A 17,296-nucleotide genomic window follows, 5' to 3' on the forward strand; every position below is an offset into this window, starting at 1 on the left:
GTGTTTGAGTGTGTGTGTGTTTGAGTGTGTGAGTGTAGGTGTGTGTGTGTTTGTGTTTGAGTGTGTGTGTGTTTGTGTTTGTATGTGTGTGTGTTTGTGTGTAGGTGCGTGTGTGTGTGAGTGTAGGTGTGTGTGTGTGTGAATGTGAGAGTGTGTGAGTGTAGGTGTGTGTGTGTGCGTGTGTGTGTTTGTTTGAGTGTCTGTGTGTGTGTGTGAGTGAGTGTGTGTGAGTGTGAGAGTGTGTGAGTGTCTGTGTGTGTGTGTGTGTGTGAGTGTCTGTGCGTGTGTGATGTGAGTGTGTGTGTGAGTGTATGTGAGTGTGTGAGTGTAGGTGTGTGTGAGTGTGTGTAGTGAGTGAGTGTGAGAGTGTGTGAGTGTAGATGTGTAGGTGTGTGTGAGTGTGTATGTGAGTGTGAGATTGTGTGAGTGTCTGTGTGTGTTTGTGTGTGAGTGTGAGAGTGTGTGAGTGTCTGTGTGTGTGTGTGTGAGTGAGTGTGTGTGTGAGTGTAGGTGTGTGTGTGTGAGTGTGAGAGTGTGTGAGTGTAGGTGTGTGTGTGCTCATGGTTTGTGTTTCTCTGCTTGCAGGGAGATCCAGGTGTGTCAGGGCCTAAAGGAGACAGAGTGAGTCCCCTCTGCTTGCCCTTACCCTCCACACATGAGCTCTGTGTGACTGACAGGTGTCCCTCTGCAGGAGTGATTGACAGGTGTGTTTCTCCAGGGTGAACCTGGCCTTCCAGGACCTGAGGGGCCCCCAGCTGCCCCAGGGCCCCCGGGACTGGGCGGAGTGCCAGGGAGCAGAGGACAGGCTGGCCAGAAGGGTCAGAAGGTGTGTGTGTGTGTGTAACGCTGTGTGTGTGTGAGTGTAATGCTGTCTGTGTGTGTGTGTGTGTGTAATGCTGCGTGTGTGTGTGTGTGAGTGTAATGCTGTCTGTGTGTGTGTAACGCTGTGTGTGTGTGAGTGTAATGCTGTCTGTGTGTGTGTGTGTAACGCTGTGTGTGTGTGTGTGTGTGTGACGCTGTGTGTGTGTGTGTGTGAGAGTGTAATGCTGTCTGTGTGTGTGTGTGTGTGTGTGTGTAACGCTGTGTGTGTGTGTATGTGAGTGTAATGCTGTCGTGTGTGTGTGTGTGTGTGTGTGTGTGTAATGCTGTGTGTGTGTGTCTGTGTGTGTGTGTAATGCCGTGTGTGTGTGTGTGCGTGTGTGTGTGTGTGTGTGTGTGTAACGCTGTGTGTGTAACGCTGTGTGTGTGTGTGTGTGACGCTGTGTGTGTGTGTGTGTGTGTAACGCTGTGTGTGTGAGAGTGTGTGTGTGTGTGTGTGTGTGTAATGCTCTGTGTGTGTGAGTGTGTAACGCTGTGTGTGTGTGAGTGTGTAATGCTGTGTGTGTGTGTTCTCAGGGGGACTCCTGTGGAATCTGTCTATCTAACCTCACGGGGGTTCCAGCTGCAGTGGGATCTCAGGGGCTGAAGGGGGAGATGGGGGAACCTGGCCTCCCCACTCCAGGCCCTCCTGGGGCACATGTGAGTGTCACCCCGCACCCCTCCCCCCAAAACATGACATCACGCACCCCTCACCCCAAAACATGGCATCACACACCCCTCCCCCCAAAACATGACATCACACACCCCTCACCCCAAAACATGACATCATGCACCCCTCACCCCAATGCGTGACATCACACACCCCTCACCCCAATGCGTGACATCACACACCCCTCACCCCGAAACATGACATCATGCACCCCTCACCCCAAAACATGACATCACACACCCCTCACCCCGAAACATGACATCACACACCCCTCACCCCGAAACATGACATCATGCACCCCTCACCCCAAAACATGACATCACACACCCCTCACCCCGAAACATGACATCATGCACCCCTCACCCCAAAACATGACATCATGCACCCCTCACCCCAAAACATGACATCATACACCCCACACCCCAAAACATGACATCATGCACTCCTCACCCCAAAACTTGACATCGCCTCATGCCTTGGGTATTAGATGGTGGGGGTGTGCCGCTCCAGGTGAGATGTGGGTAAAGTGTAAGTGTGTGAGAGGCAGTGATGTGTGTATCAGTATGCTTCTGCAAGGCTGTGCTACTGCATGCCGTCTGGGAGACAGCCACCGGTTCAGTGCAGGCCCATTTAATTCATGCTAATTAACATTTCAATCCAGTTATTTTCAGTTTGTAATCTGCTGTGCTATGACTAATTGCATTCCTATTTTTAAATGTATTGCCAATTTAATGATGTCTGACTGTGCTTTCTATTTCCCTCACTCTCCCTCTCTCCCTCCGCCCTCCTTCCCTCTCTCTCTTTCCCTCTTCCTCCCCCCTCTTCCTCTCTCTCTCTCTCTCTCTCTCTCTCTCTCTTTGACAGGGTGAGCCTGGTCCTCCTGGCATTGCTGGCTCTCCAGGTGTAAAGGGCAAACAGGTGAGGGTGTGCATGTAACAGGTGAGGGTGTACATGTAACAGGTGAGGGTTTACCTGTGACAGGTGAGGGTGTACCTGGGTAAAGTTTCCCTCATCAACTCTGCAGTGTGTTCGTGTGTTTGTGCATGTTTGTGTGTTTGTGCGTGTGTCTGTGTGTGTGTGTGTTTGTGTGTGTGCATGTGTTTGTGCGTGTGTGTGTGTGTGTGTAGTGTGTGTGAGTGTGTGTTTGTGTGTGTGTGTGTAGTGTGTGTGAGTGTGAGTGTGAGTGTGTGTGTGTGTTTGTGCGTGTGCATGTGTTTGTGCGTGTGTGTGTGTGTATGTGTGTGTGTGTGTTTGTGCGTGTGTGTTTGTGCGTGTGAGTGTGTGTGTGTTTGTGCGTGTGTGTGAATGTGTGTTTGTGCGTGTGAGTGTGTGTGTGTGTGTGTGTGTGTGTGGGGATTCTGAAAGGACGGAGTGTAGCACAGTGGGTAAGGAACTGGGCTTGTAACTGAAAGGTTGCAGGTTCGATTCCCGGGTAGGACACTGCTGTTGTACCCTTGAGCAAGGTACTTAACCTGCAATGCTCCAGTATATATCCAGCTGTATAAATGGATACAATGTAAATGCTATGTAAAAGTTGTGTAAGTCGCTCTGGATAAGAGCGTCTGCTAAATGCCTGCAATGTAATGTAATGAAAGGAGTTCATGCAGAACAGACGGCTGTTTCAGACCTTGTGTTTATCGCCCTCTGCAGGGTCCAGAAGGAGTTGCAGGCATGGGGATCCCTGGCCCTAAGGTGAGAGGAGGTGGAGGGTAGGGCAGGTCACTCTGACATACTAACAGTTCCCCCAATGCATCATGGGACACACTGGAACAACTTTCACTGAGTGAACTTTCAGCTGTGTTATCTTTGTATCTAAGTGCATTAGACCACAGCTCTGATCTGAATGAACAGAAGTTATGATAGATCTGCATTTTACAATAATCTCTCTCTCTCTCTCTCTCTGCCTCTCTCAGGGAGAAGTCGGAACCAAAGGCCTTCCTGGTGATATGGTATGTGTGTGGGTGTGTGTGTGTGTGTGCACACATGTGCACACGTGTGTGTGTGTGTGTATGTGTGTGTGTGTCTGTGTGCACACGTGTGTGTGTGTGTGTGTCTGTATGCACGTGTGTGTGTGTGTGTGTGTCTGCAGCAGTGTGGTTACTAATGCATTATGGATCTCTGCAGGGTCTCCCAGGGGAAAATGGACTTCCTGGTGACCCTGGAGTCAAAGGACAGAAGGTATGCAGGACAAAGGAATGCGGAGTCCCACAGGGATCAGTACTGGGTCCTCTGCTTTTCCTCGTCTATATAGATATAAATATAAGACCTAGCTGTGGAGATAAAAAATTTAAGAATTTAAAGAATTTAAGACAGGAATATTTCATGGGAGGAGTGAAAATAGGTGATACTTTAGTAAACCAAATAGTAGGAGTAATAGTAGACCAAAGCCAATCAGGGTCTAAGCTTTGCGCTGTAGCTGCAAAGAAGACCTACAGGATGCTGGGATGTATTGAAAGAAGTATAGATTCTAAATCACAGGAAGTAATTTTAACATTGTATAATGCACTGGTCAGACCTCACTTGGAGTACTGTGTAAAGTTTTGGGTACTACATTATAAAAAAGATACAGAGACTTTGGAGAAAGTACAAAGAAGGGCAGATAAAACTGGCTAATGGCTTGAAGTTTGTGAGTTATTATATTTCATCATTTCATTGCATTTATTTGGCAGACGCTTTTATTCAAAGTGACGTACAATAAGTGCATACCAAAGGTCATTGAAACAACTACAAAACACAGGTCTGAGAAGGTACAATACTGATTTTGTACAGTTACTCATAACCATGAACACATTATAGGACGGAGTGTAGCACAGTGGGTAAGGAACTGGGCTTGTAACCGAAAGGTCGCAGGTTCGTTTTCCGGGTAAGGACACTGCCGTTGTACCCTTGAGCAAGGTACTTAACCTGCATTGCTTCAGTATATATCCAGCTGTATAAATGGATACAATGTAAAATGCTATGTAAAAAGTTGTGTAAGTCGCTCTGGATAAGAGCGTCTGCTAAATGCCTGTAATGTAATGTAATTAAGTTCAGTTTACATTACATTACATTACATTCATTTGGCAGACGCTTTTATCCAAAGCGACGTACAAGAAGTGCATTTTCATGATCGTAGACAACTGCTGAACACGGGTTCAGTAAGGTACAATTACTTATTTTGTACAGCTATTTCTAGCTGAGAAAAATGAACACTATCCTGGTCTAACATCTGCAAAGCCAAACTAGGCAGAAGATTAAGCTAGAGTATTAGGACGAATACAATTTACCAAGAAGTGCAGGGATGGGGCAACATGTAACAAGTGACAAGGAAAAAGGTTTTTTTTTTTTTTTTTTTTTTTTTTTATATATATATATACACAGCATGGTGGTGGTTATTCTAGGTATAGTCTGAAGAGATGAGTCTTCAGGCCACGGCGGAAGATGGATAGTGAGGGGGAGGTTCGGAGAGGGACGGGGAGTTCGTTCCACCACTGGGGAGCTAGGGTGGAGAAGCTCTGTGATCCCTTTGGGCGGGTGGGAGGGGTTACAAGACGCCCTGCTGCTGCAGAGCGGAGTGGTCGAGCAGGCACATAGAATTGAGTCATGTCCTGCAAGTAGATGGGGGCTGTCCTGTTGGCGGCAGTGTAGGCAAGGGTCAGGGCTTTGAATCGGATCCTGGCAGCGACCGGTAGCCAGTGAAGTGATCGCAGCAGAGGAGTGACGTGGGAGAATTTGGGGAGGTTGTAGATGAGCCGGGCAGCGGCATTCTGAATCATCTGTAGTGGCTGTATGGCACAAGCTGGCAGGTTTGCAAGGAGAGAGTTGCAGTAATCAAGGCGAGAGGTCACCGTAGCCTGGACGAGCAGCTGGGTGGAGTGCGTCGTCAGGTATGGTCGAATCCTCCTGATGTTGTATAGGAGGAAGTTTACGCAGTGAACATTACTCTGACCACACCTATGCTAAGTCAACTAGGAGGCATTACAAGCTACTACATCTAGACATTGATACAAGGCACAATACGTGCTGGATGGAGGTACATATAACTTGAGTGACACAGGAGGTACATGTGTAGCATGAAAGAGGGGAATTTAAGTGAAAGAAATGATCTGCGGAGTGATGATGTTTAGTCCAGGTATAGTCTGGAGATGTTGCGGGGATTTAATAGAGGTTTTTAAACTGCTTAAAGGTATCAGTAAAATGAGTGACAAAAGATTTCTTAGGCTGAGCTCTGTTAACAGAACAAGGAGCCACAGGCTGAAATTATCCAAGAAAAAATTCCGAACAAATACTGGGAAATTCTTCTTTACTCTGAGAGTTATTAATGCTTGGAGAAGTTTGTCGGAACACGTGGTTGAAGTAACAAGTCTGATGATATTCATGCCCAGACTTTATTCAGTGCTGGATGTTTTATGTTTTTTACTTGGTTGTTTATTTGTTTGACTATTTATTCATTTGACTATTATACATGTGAGTACTGTGGGAGTAGTGTTTGGTGTGTGAGTAGTGTGTGAGTAGTGTGTGAGTATTGTGGGAGTAGTGTGTGAGTAGTGTGTGAGTATTTTGGGAGTAGTGTGGGAGTAGTGTGTACTGTGGGAGTAGTGTGTGAGTATTTTGGGAGTGGTGTGGGAGTAGTGTGAGTATTGTGGGCGTAGTGTGAGGGTAGTGTGTAGTGTCTGAGTATTGTGGGAGTATTTTGTTAGTAGTGTGGGAGTATTGTGTACTGTGGGAGTAATGTGTGAGTATTCTGGGAGTATTCTGGGAGTAGTGTGTATTGTGTGAGTATTTTGGGAGTACTGTGTGAGTAGTGTATGAGTACTGTGTGAGTAGTGTGTGAGTACTGTGTGAGTAGTGTGTGAGTATTCTGGGAGTATTCTGGGAGTAGTGTGTATTGTGTGAGTATTTTGGGAGTACTGTGTGAGTAGCGTATGAGTACTGTGTGAGTAGTGTGATAGTACTGCGTGAGTAGTGTGTGAGTACTGTGGGAGTATTGTCTGAGTATTGTGGGAGTATTTTGTGAGTAGTGTGGGAGTAGTATGTACTGTGGGAGTAGTGTGTGAGTATTCTGGGAGTAGTGTGGGAGTAGTGTGTATTGTGTGAGTAGTGTATGAGTAGTGTGGGAGTATTGTGTGAGTAGTGTGGGAGTACTGTGTGAGTACTGTGTGAGTAGTGTGGGAGTACTGTGTGAGTAGTGTATGAGTACTGTGTGAGTAGTGTGGGAGTAGTGTGTATTGTGTGAGTAGTGTATGAGTAGTGTGGGAGTATTGTGTGAGTAGTGTGGGAGTATTGTGTGAGTAGTGTGGGAGTACTGTGTGAGTAGTGTGGGAGTACTGTGTGAGTAGTGTGGGAGTACTGTGTGAGTAGTGTGGGAGTATTGTGGGAGTACTGTGTGAGTAGTGTGGGAGTAATGTGTACTGTGGGAGTAGTGTGTGAGTATTCTGGGAGCAGTGTGGGAGTAGTGTGTATTGTGTGAGTAGTGTATGAGTAGTGTAGGAGTACTGTGTGAGTAGTGTGCGAGTACTGTGTGAGTAGTGTGGGAGTATTGTGGGAGTAGTGATTGTGCTTTTTCTCTCTCCAGGGTGAAGAGGGTGAGATGGGACCTCAGGGGCCCCAACGGGTCAGAGTCACAGGACCAGCAGGGCCCCCTGTGAGAATCAACTTTACAGACTGTGTGTGTGTGTGTGTGTGATATTATGTGTACGTGTGTGTGTGTGTGTGTGTGTGTGTGCATGTGTGATATTATGTGTGTTTATGTGTGTGTGTGTGTGTGTGTGTGCATGTGTGATATTATGTGTGTTTATGTGTGTGTGTGTGTGTGTGTGTGCATGTGTGATATTATGTGTGTTTATGTGTGTGTGTGTGTGTGTGTGATATTATGTGTGTTTGTGTGTGTGTGTGTGTGTGTTACTGTGTGTGTGATATTGTGTGTGTGTGTGTGTGTGTGCGTGTGTGTGTGATATTATGTGTGAGTGTGTGTGTGTGTGTGTGTGCATGTGTGTGATACTGTGTGTGTGATATTATGTGTGTTTATGTGTGTGTGTGTGTGTGTGTGTGTGTTACTGTGTGTGTGATATTATGTGTGTTTGTGTGTGTGTGTGTGTGTGTTGTGTGGTACTGTGTGTGTGATATTATGTGTGTTTGTGTGTGTGTGTGTGTGTGTGTGTGTGTGTGGTACTGTGTGTGTGATATTATGTGTGTGTGTGTGTGTGTGTGTGTGATATTATGTGTGTTTAGTGTGTGTGTGTGTGTGTGTGTGTGTGCATGTGTGATATATGTGTGTGTGTGTGTGTGCATGTGTGATATTATGTGTGTTTGTGTGTGTGTGTGTGTGTGTGTGTGATATTATGTGTGTGTGTGTGTGTGTGTGTGTGTGTGCATGTGTGATATTATATGTGTGTGTATGTGTGTGTGGTACTGTGTGTGTGATATTATGTGTGTTTATGTGTGTGTGTGTGTGTGTGTGGTACTGTGTGTGTGATATTATGTGTGTGTGTGTGTGTGTGTGTGAGATATTATTTGTACATGTGTGTGTGTGTGTGCATGTGTGTGGTACTGTGTGTGTGATATTATGTGTGTGTGTGTGTGTGTGTGTGAGATATTATTTGTACATGTGTGTGTGTGTGCAAGTGTGTGGTACTGTGTGTGTGATATTATGTGTGTGTAAATGCTTTACTGTGTGTTTGCATGTGTGTGTCTGATCTGTGGTTCTGCTGTTTCAGGGTGCACACGGCACTCCTGGACTGCCTGGTGTGCCAGGAAAGTCAGGCCAACCGGTGAGCCCCCGCAAACCCCCCCCCCCCCCCACCCGACACCTCACCTCCTTAACTGCTCTTTTCAGTCACAAAGTGTGTTTTACAATGAGTGTGTTCTGTGTTTTACAGAGGTGTGTGTGTGTGTATGTGTATTTTGTGTTTTACAGTGTGTGTTCTGTGTTTTTTGTAGGGACAAAATGGGACCAAAGGTGACAAGGTAATCAGCAAGAAACAACAAGTGTGAGAATGAGAGTATTTTAGAGAGAGAGAGTGTTTTAGAGTGAGAGTATTCAGTGAGAGAGTGAAAGTATTTAGAGGTTGTGGTGTTTTTAGTGAGCTTTTACAGTGGTCTTTTCAGATGCTGGATTGATCAGATTTGTTTTTACGCAGGGTGATCTGGGAGAGTGTAACTGTCAGCTCACAAACTTCATCAACACAGGAGTACAAGTGAGTTCTGACAGGCAGGAAACACACACACAAAATACAACACAAGCAGACACACACACAAAACACAATCACACATACACACACACGACGCAGTAACGCATAGACACACACACACAGAACAAAACAAAAACAGATACACGCACATACACACACACACACTGAGGGTTTGAGGTATATAAATAATATAATGTAATATAAAAGTTGTGATTGCTGCTCAGTTTTCACTAGACTTCTATGTTTCAGGGGCCCCCAGGACCCCCCGGCCCCCCCGGCCCTCCGGGGCCAGCAGGCTCTGATGGTTCACCTGGAGGGCAGGTAAGAGCTGCGCTGGCCAGAGGTCAAAGTGCACGGTCATGGCCACTCCCCTCTGATACAGCCCCTCTCCGTTCCACAGTCACTAGGACTCATCTCTTCTGCTGGAAGGACTCATAATGCTACTGCAGTCCTACAGTCACTAGGACTCATCTCTTCTGGTGGAAGGACTCAATGCTACTGCAGTCCTACAGTCACTAGGACTCATCTCTTCTGGTGGAAGGACTCATAATGCTACTGCAGTCCTACAGGCACTGGGACTCATCTCTTCTGCTGGAAGGACTCAATGCTACTGCAGTCCTACAGTCACTAGGACTCATCTCTTCTGCTGGAAGGACTCATAATGCTACTGAAGTCCTACAGGCACTAGGACTCATCTCTTCTGCTGGAAGGACTCATAATGCTACTGCAGTCCTACAGTCACTAGGACTCATCTGCTGGAAGGACTCATAATGCTACTGCAGTCCTACAGTCACTAGGACTCATCTCTTCTGCTGGAAGGACTCATAATGCTACTGCAGTCCTACAGTCACTAGGACTCAACTCTTCTGGTGGAAGGACTCATAATGCTACTGCAGTCACACAGTCACTAGGACTCATCTCTTCTGCTGGAAGGACTCATAATGCTAATGCGTACTGGTCATCCTGACAAGCTCACTAGGACTCATCTCTTCTGGTGGAAGGACTCATAATGCTACTGCAGTCCTACAGTCACTAGGACTCATCTCTTCTGCTGGAAGGACTCATAATGCTACTGCAGTCCTACAGTCACTAGGACTCATCTCTTCTGCTGGAAGGACTCATAATGCTACTGCAGTCCTACAGTCACTAGGACTCATCTCTTCTGCTGGAAGGACTCATAATGCTAATGCAGTCACTAGGACTCATCTCTTCTGGTGGAAGGACTCATAATGCTACTGCAGTCCTACAGTCACTAAGACTCATCTGCTGGAAGGACTCATAATGCTACTGCAGTCACACAGTCATAGACTCATCTCTTCTGCGTGGAAGAGCTCATATGCTTTCTGCGTCCTACAGTCACAGGACCATCCTCCTTGAAAGGAATAATGTACTACATCTCGTCACAAAACTTCTGTGAAGATCATTCTACTGCAGTGCACAACTTCTCACCTCACCGAAGCCAGCGTTTTTTTATGTTGCCCTTGTTAATGACACGAGGAATGCCACTGACCTTTGGAAAAGGTACATTGATACTTTCTGTAAATCATTTCTTTGTACTCTACCCCAGCATTTTTTTATTGCCCTTTTAAAATTTTACCCGCTTCTGGATATCTCTCTATCTCTCTCTCTCTCTCTCTCTCTCTTATTCTCTCTATCTCTCCCTCTCTCTTTCTCTCTCTCTCTCCCTTCCTCCCTCTCTCTCTCCCTCTCTCTCTCTCTTATTCTCTCTTTTTTCTCTCTCCCTCTCATTCTCTCTATCTCTCCCCCCCTCCTTCCCTCCTTCCCTCCCTCCTTCCCTCCCTCTCTCTCTCCCCCTCCCTCTTCCTCCCTCTCTCTCTCTCTCCTCCCTCCCTCCCTCCTTCCCTCCTCTCCCTCTCTCTCTCTCAGGGCATCCCTGGTAATGACGGGGCCCCTGGGCAGCCAGGTCTACCTGTTACTCCGGTGAGTCCATAGCACAGGCAGGTGGCAGGCAGGTGTTAGCATTAGAAGGTCTTACCCTGCCCACTGACTCTGGGTAAGCTTTAGCTGTCCTGATAGAATGGGTCAGTTTTGGATCAGGTTTGGATTGTCTGATCCAGGATCAGTGCTAGTAGGCAATGCTGTTTCACAGACAGACAGCGGTTATGTTGTGGTCGTCATGGTGACGGTTGCTGATCTGTCCCTAACAGACTCCTCTCCCACTCCTCCAGACCAACCTCAAGGTGCGTCTACATGGTGTCCATAGAAACCACTGAGCTAACAGTAACGCACACATGCATATGCATACACATGCTCATATTTTCACATGTATGCGCTTTTCTTCCTTTGAAAAGTGTGCATGGGCATTTGTGTGTATGAGTGTGTGTGTGTGTGTGTGTATCTGCATGTGTGTGCGAGTGTGTGTGTGTGTTTTAACCTCTATCTGTTATAGGTGGTATATGGGGCTGTGTGTGTGTGTGTTATAATCTCTGTCTGTTGTAGGTAGTATATGTGGCTGTGTGTGTGTGTTTTAGGCTCTGTCTGTTTTAGGTGGTTTGTGAGGACTGCACTCTGGGAGGTCCGGGTGTGCCGGGTGTGAGGGGTATAAAAGGAGAGAAGGGAGAGCCTGCAGAGGAGGGGCTGCCTGACGACTGTGAGCGTGTGAGTACTGCTCCCTCCAGCAGGGGGCAGCGTGGGGCATGCAGTGCACAGGAGTGTGAGAACCAGGGCTAAATATGGGACAGCGTAGGTGGAGCCCGGAGGGCCGGGGGGCAGTTGGCTGAGCTGTGATTGGTTGCTGTGCTGTTTGATTGGGTGTGGGAGGGGTGCAGTAGGAGGGACCGATGGGTGCTGAGCCGTGATTGGCTGCTGTGCTGTCTGGCTGTGGACTCATTCTGTTTGCTGTTTCTGCAGTGCATCCCGAGTCCTCCGAGTGAGGAAACGGTGAGTATTTTGTGTCATTGATTGGTCTTGTGATAAGTGCACAGCGTGTTTTCTCTCTCCTGATTGGTTGGCTGTGTTTTTTCCAGCCGCCGTTTGGGGGTTCGGGGTGCCATGGGGTGCCAGGGATTCCTGGTCCGCCAGGACCTCCCGGTCAGAAGGGGGAGCAGGTGAGCAGGGTGGGGCGGGTCAGGGCACGAGGGAGCGGGGCGGGGCAGAGAGGGGCGGGGCAGGGCAGTGACGTGGGGCAGTGGGCCATCTGGAAAACATCCAGCTCACGTCTACTGGTGACCTGAGGATGACAGCATCTTAATTTTCCTCTTCCTCCTGTCTCCAGGGTCCGAAGGGACTCAGTGGCCCCGTTGGACAAGGGGTGAGTGTTCAGCATCATCGTGACTCAGTAGGGTAGGGTATTATTATTAGGGAAAGCACTATTGTTAGTTGGTAGAATATTATTAGGAGATCTGTTAATTAATCATGCTTTCACTGAATGCACTGATCCATTTGTGTTCACTGATCACACTCACAGAGATGTGGATTCACGCATATCATGTGATTTTTAGATGGATTTTAGTATTTTCAGTGGGAAAGAATCAGAACATGGGAATATCTGCTTGAGAAGAGAGCCCCTGCAGGTGTTTCAGTCTTTCAGGAAGTCTCCAGAATGAGGTCGTTTATGTGACTGCGTGAAGAGGCCCTTCTGTTCTGAGGAGCGGAGTGGGTCTGACAGGGAATTTGTGGGCATTGGTTGGAGTGTTGTGCGGTTGTCATGGTATCTCCAAATTGTGCTGTCCTTCTCACTGCCTGATTGCCTCCTCAGGGACCTCCAGGGTTCCAAGGCCCTCCTGGGAAACTGGTAAGTACCTCTCACCAGCTACATCTGCACACACACACACTCACACACACACTCTCTCTCTCTCACACACACACACACACCTTACCTGTGGAATTGTGCTCTTTTCCAGGGGCAGAAGGGGGAGAAAGGCCAGCCAGGAGAGCTGGGAAGGAAAGGACAACAGGTGAGTTCCTTCTGTACCTGTTCCCCTGTGTGTGCCTGCACACCTGCGGGTGTGTGAGGTCACTTCCATGTGAAACAGGAAATGCACCTGTATGTCTGAGCTCTGGACACAAGGCTCCTCCCCCTCTCCCCTCCGCAGGGCTCTCCAGGGAAGCAGGGCTATCCAGGAGCGCTGGGCCCCCCTGGGATTTACGTAAGACCCCCTCCCTCCCTCACACACTACACACTACACACACTCTCTCTCTCCACCTCCACATACCACACACTACACCACCTACACACTACACACTCTCTCTCTCTCTCACACACTACACACTACGCACACGCACTACACACACACTCTCACACACTACACACTACACACTCTCACACTACACACTACACACTACACACTCTCTCACACACACACACTACACACCACACCTCACACACTACACACTACACACTCTCCACACACATCACCACCACACACACACACCTCCACCACACACACACACCCACACACTCTCACACACACACACACACACACACACACTACACACTACACACACACACACACACACACACACACGTACACACTCACACACACACACACACACATACAGAGGTACAGTGGTACAAAGGGAAATATTGTGGGGTTCTGACAGTAGGGGGCAGCAGAGTGTAATTTGTCCTCATAAGATGACCCTCCATTATTCTGCACTGACAAATTGCAGTTGATGTCACACCACGTTGTATTTCGGAGTGACTCACCGTCTTTAGATGAATTCTTAGCTCTGTGATTTGGAGATATCATTCTTATATGGGAAAAATAAATCCCCAGCTAATATTTGGCTGGTGTCAACTGGTATACTTTTTAGTTAGTGGTCAGCATAGCTGGCATTCAAATATTTTAATGGATCTGGCAACTCTCTTATTATATTATAATATAATATCATATTATAACAGCCTGCAATGTAAAACTCACGTAAGATCCTAATAAGGAGGTAAAACTCGTTTTGGCACTTCTTCAGAAACCATATTTTGACTGTTTATTTTTCATGTATAACCGTATAATCTAATTACAACATTTAAATCACTAACTTTTGAGAAAAGAATGGCTGTTTATTCGGTTTTAAAAATCAGCCACTTCCCTCCACTGTGAAATCACTCTGGTTGGAGGGGTATGCATCACTGCACACTGGCAGCAGGTTGGAACTGAAAAGGAGCTTGTCTCCTTTTCACCGTAATTTAAAAAATGCCCATTTGTAAAACTAAAATGCTTTATACCACACTAGACAAGATCTAGCCTACATATAAAAATCTTGTTGTTCAAATTGGGTTTTAAATATGTGAAAGTATGAATAAATAATAAAAGATTAACATCTAAAACATTTAGCAGTTTTTTTGTATAATAAAAATTGTAATAATGCCTTCATTGCAATTACTTTTTTTATAATTACCCCTTTGATTTCAGTCCAGAGTTAAGTGCAGGCACAAATGCTCGTTAACCGTCAAATTAACATTTTAACATCAAAGGTGAAACATTGTTGAACTGTCAGTGCACTTTGAGAACTTACATTACATTACAGGCTTAATTGCGCTATGTACCCTAATTTTGTTAATCTGCTTGTAAAATGACCAGTTAAATGGAGTCCAGATTCCAATTTTGTTTTATGTTTGTGTGTGGTTACGTTGCTGGCAGAACGTTCAGTTAAAAAGGCAGTCAGCAGCAGTTTGATGTCCTTTTTAAAAAAGGTTCAGAACAGGCAGAAGACCAAAGCCGCGTTTCCACCAAAATTACCCGGAACTTTCAGTCCCTGGAACTACTTTACCAGGAACTAAAAGGTTCCTTCAGCCAATGGTTGTCTGTGTTTCCACCGGGGTCTAAAGTACCGCGAAGATTAGGCAAATTAGCCCACTGACGTTGTCGTCGGTCCATCTGTCATATGATTTCTTCTGTAACCCCATACTACCACCGAAGTAGCCTACATTATTTTCTAATAACCGGGACAGCCCGGAGTGGTTTATTCCACTTATATACAACGGGTTACCAACAATGACTATATATGGTTACTTTTGTATTTATTGATTTTCATATATCCTCTCAAACACATTCATTAACAGCAGAAAACATGCACACGTTGTAAACAATTTGCTGTTTTATTACTTTCTCGTCATCAATTCCATATAGGCTAATCGCAAAATGACAAGAATAGAACGAAAACTCGGACTTGCGTGAAAATGTGAATTAGTAGTGGTACAGCCACCGTTTGCTTTCCTTCGAAGTTACTGCTAGCCAAGCAGCGAAGTGTGCCCTCCAGATGCGAACCATGCACCATAAATGAGTCCATAGTCTTCCTGGTCTTTTCGTGGAATTGAAAAATGGCAGTAAAATTGAGTAAAATTACAGCAGTCTGAAAAAGCTAAAGGGAAGATTACTAGAATTAACCTGTTATTTTACCCGGATAAAAAGTGCGGAAGGTGATTTCCAGTTTGCTTGTACTGTATCACCAATGTTAATTATGCAGAACTACCGCATACCTCACATAACTGTATCAAACGTTTTGAGTCAATTACAACGGGCTAACAAAGAAAATCCGGAAGAAAATATTCAGCAACCGAATTAATCCGTTTGAATGTTTTGGTAGCCTACGTAATATGCTGTCCCAGCACGAATGCTTAGCATTTTATAAAACGAATACTAAAGCAAGAAAAGAACAGAAGAGCACATGTTATAATTCCAAGACGTTGACAGGCTATAACCAAAAGTAGGCTACTGCGCCGCATAACATACAAGTTTGATTTGAAGTTATTATGAAAATAAATTGGTTTGCCGCTGCATATTTTCAAACATGGCGGGTAATGGCGGAAAATAAATACAACACAAATGCTACGAGTACTCGACCAATCAGAAATGTTCAGCGCTGCCAGCTCCACCCAAAAGGTTCCTGTACTTTCGGAAAGTACTACCCCCCGAGCAGGAACGTTTTGGGGGGTAAAACAAAGCCCCCAGAACTAAATTTAGACCCTAGTTCCTGCGGTGGAAACGCACTGAGTTCCTCAAAAGGTTCCTAGTTCCGGGGTATAGTTCCTGCGGTGGAAACGCGGCTCAAGACAGTCAGCCATACACTACCCAGGGTGCTTCAGGAGAGAAGTCATTTGCAAGATTTAGTCCGCGGTTGCAGCAGTGGTATGCTAACACTAGTTCTGCTGCAGTTGCAGAGATATTTGGCTTTAAATGAAATCAGCACTGAACTTTTTTTTTTTACTCAAGAGAGGTGACTGTCCAATAATGTTAATCCAGCGACACTGAAGTGGAGACTGATAAGGAACTGCCGTAGCTGTTTGAGAAACTTAAGAGAAATGAAGGTGGCCATAAAACTAATTAGCTGCTACCTGTGATAGTCAGTTCCTGCCAGCTCGCTAATAATGTGTTCATGTATTTTTTTAAGGAGTTAGGTGAATTTTTTGATGTTTTTATTCAATCATACTCCGTAATATAGGCTAACTCTTACAATTTAGCACAGTTTGACTCAGTAAATAAATACAGGACATTTGTGCCATTTTCTTCACACCCTCGATGCCAGACAGTAGTCTGGTGTTGATACCTAAGTGTGAACGTGTCTGTCTCTCCTCTGGCCCACTATTTAGCAACTGAATGATGAAGGAGGGGAGGAAGGATATAATTCTCTGATTTTTATTCTTATTCTCTGAGCATCAAATATTATCAACTGAATAAACTACAGTCACACTGTAGGCTACTGTAGGCTATTGTGCTACCATGGAGATGAACCCACACAAACCAATTGGTTGTATGTGAGAAAAGGGGTTTTAATCATATTAAAACAGAAACTACAGAAGGCCTCTGATACTGTAAGTGAAGCACTACCATAGCGGGATGAAAGAAACCCAGTGAACTTCACCCCAATGAAATTACAGTTGCTCAGCTGTGAAACAAAAGGAACTTGCATGGGACACGGTGAAATGAGATCTCCAAACGAAATTTAGTCAAGTCGTTGCTCTTGCTTTCTTGGTAATTTTGAAGCAAATAGAACTTTTTTATTCATACCGACTCTCCCCTATATCCTAAGTGAAAATAACATGGATCACATTGGCCTATAGACTGTGCTCACAGTCTGACCACAAGATTCTATGAATAATTGTTGATAAACATAAATTTCACTAAAATACACACAGAAGAATAGCCTGCCTCTATTTACAGCTCATAACTAAAACCAGTTTTCCTCTCCTTTCCTGTTAAAATAAGGGCAGCGGTAATTTGACCGCAAGCTGCTGTTCTAGTTTATTCGTGAGTCCCGCGTTCAAAGCTTTAACGGTCAGATATGGATTTGAGTGCTCACATTTGCCACCTGGTGGTGGTTGTATGAACAACAAGTATTTCTTGTGGGGGAAAAAAAAGTTAATTTGCTTCTGCTGGGAAGATCTCTTGGGACAGCAGCACCAAATGAAACCCTTAACCACTGTACACACACGCACACACATCTCTCTGCTCATCTTGTAGAACTTTCAAATGGAGGAACAGATGGAGGGATGATGAGTTAAGTGAAGGAGGGAGGGAGTGTGGGAGGGTGTGATGGAGGGAGGGGAAAAGCCGGAGGGGTGGTGTAAAGGAGTGGGTATATGAGATGTGATTCATCTCGCAGTGCATTGATTGGCTTATAAATTGTTTCATTTATTGAT

At 45.8% G+C, this 17,296-nt stretch overlaps 1 protein-coding gene across 1 annotated transcript in view; it reads left to right on the forward strand.

The window, feature by feature from the left end:
* The window catches only part of LOC135238461 (collagen alpha-1(XVI) chain-like), a 57,363-nt gene that overhangs the window by 28,101 nt on the left and 11,966 nt on the right, over nt 1-17,296 (forward strand). The window contains exons 23-43 of the mRNA XM_064306374.1: nt 586-621; nt 719-826; nt 1,396-1,518; nt 2,393-2,446; nt 3,179-3,220; nt 3,442-3,477; nt 3,653-3,706; nt 7,083-7,151; nt 8,224-8,277; nt 8,447-8,473; nt 8,647-8,703; nt 8,947-9,018; nt 10,585-10,638; nt 10,866-10,898; nt 11,206-11,316; nt 11,569-11,598; nt 11,685-11,765; nt 11,933-11,968; nt 12,416-12,451; nt 12,561-12,614; nt 12,753-12,806. Of these exons, the coding sequence (XP_064162444.1) occupies nt 586-621; nt 719-826; nt 1,396-1,518; nt 2,393-2,446; nt 3,179-3,220; nt 3,442-3,477; nt 3,653-3,706; nt 7,083-7,151; nt 8,224-8,277; nt 8,447-8,473; nt 8,647-8,703; nt 8,947-9,018; nt 10,585-10,638; nt 10,866-10,898; nt 11,206-11,316; nt 11,569-11,598; nt 11,685-11,765; nt 11,933-11,968; nt 12,416-12,451; nt 12,561-12,614; nt 12,753-12,806 (1,221 nt within the window). The remainder of the gene's footprint in view (nt 1-585; nt 622-718; nt 827-1,395; nt 1,519-2,392; nt 2,447-3,178; nt 3,221-3,441; nt 3,478-3,652; nt 3,707-7,082; nt 7,152-8,223; nt 8,278-8,446; nt 8,474-8,646; nt 8,704-8,946; nt 9,019-10,584; nt 10,639-10,865; nt 10,899-11,205; nt 11,317-11,568; nt 11,599-11,684; nt 11,766-11,932; nt 11,969-12,415; nt 12,452-12,560; nt 12,615-12,752; nt 12,807-17,296) is intronic.

The sequence above is a fragment of the Anguilla rostrata genome, chromosome 1 (assembly GCF_018555375.3).
Source record: "Anguilla rostrata isolate EN2019 chromosome 1, ASM1855537v3, whole genome shotgun sequence".
Taxonomy (NCBI): domain Eukaryota; kingdom Metazoa; phylum Chordata; class Actinopteri; order Anguilliformes; family Anguillidae; genus Anguilla; species Anguilla rostrata.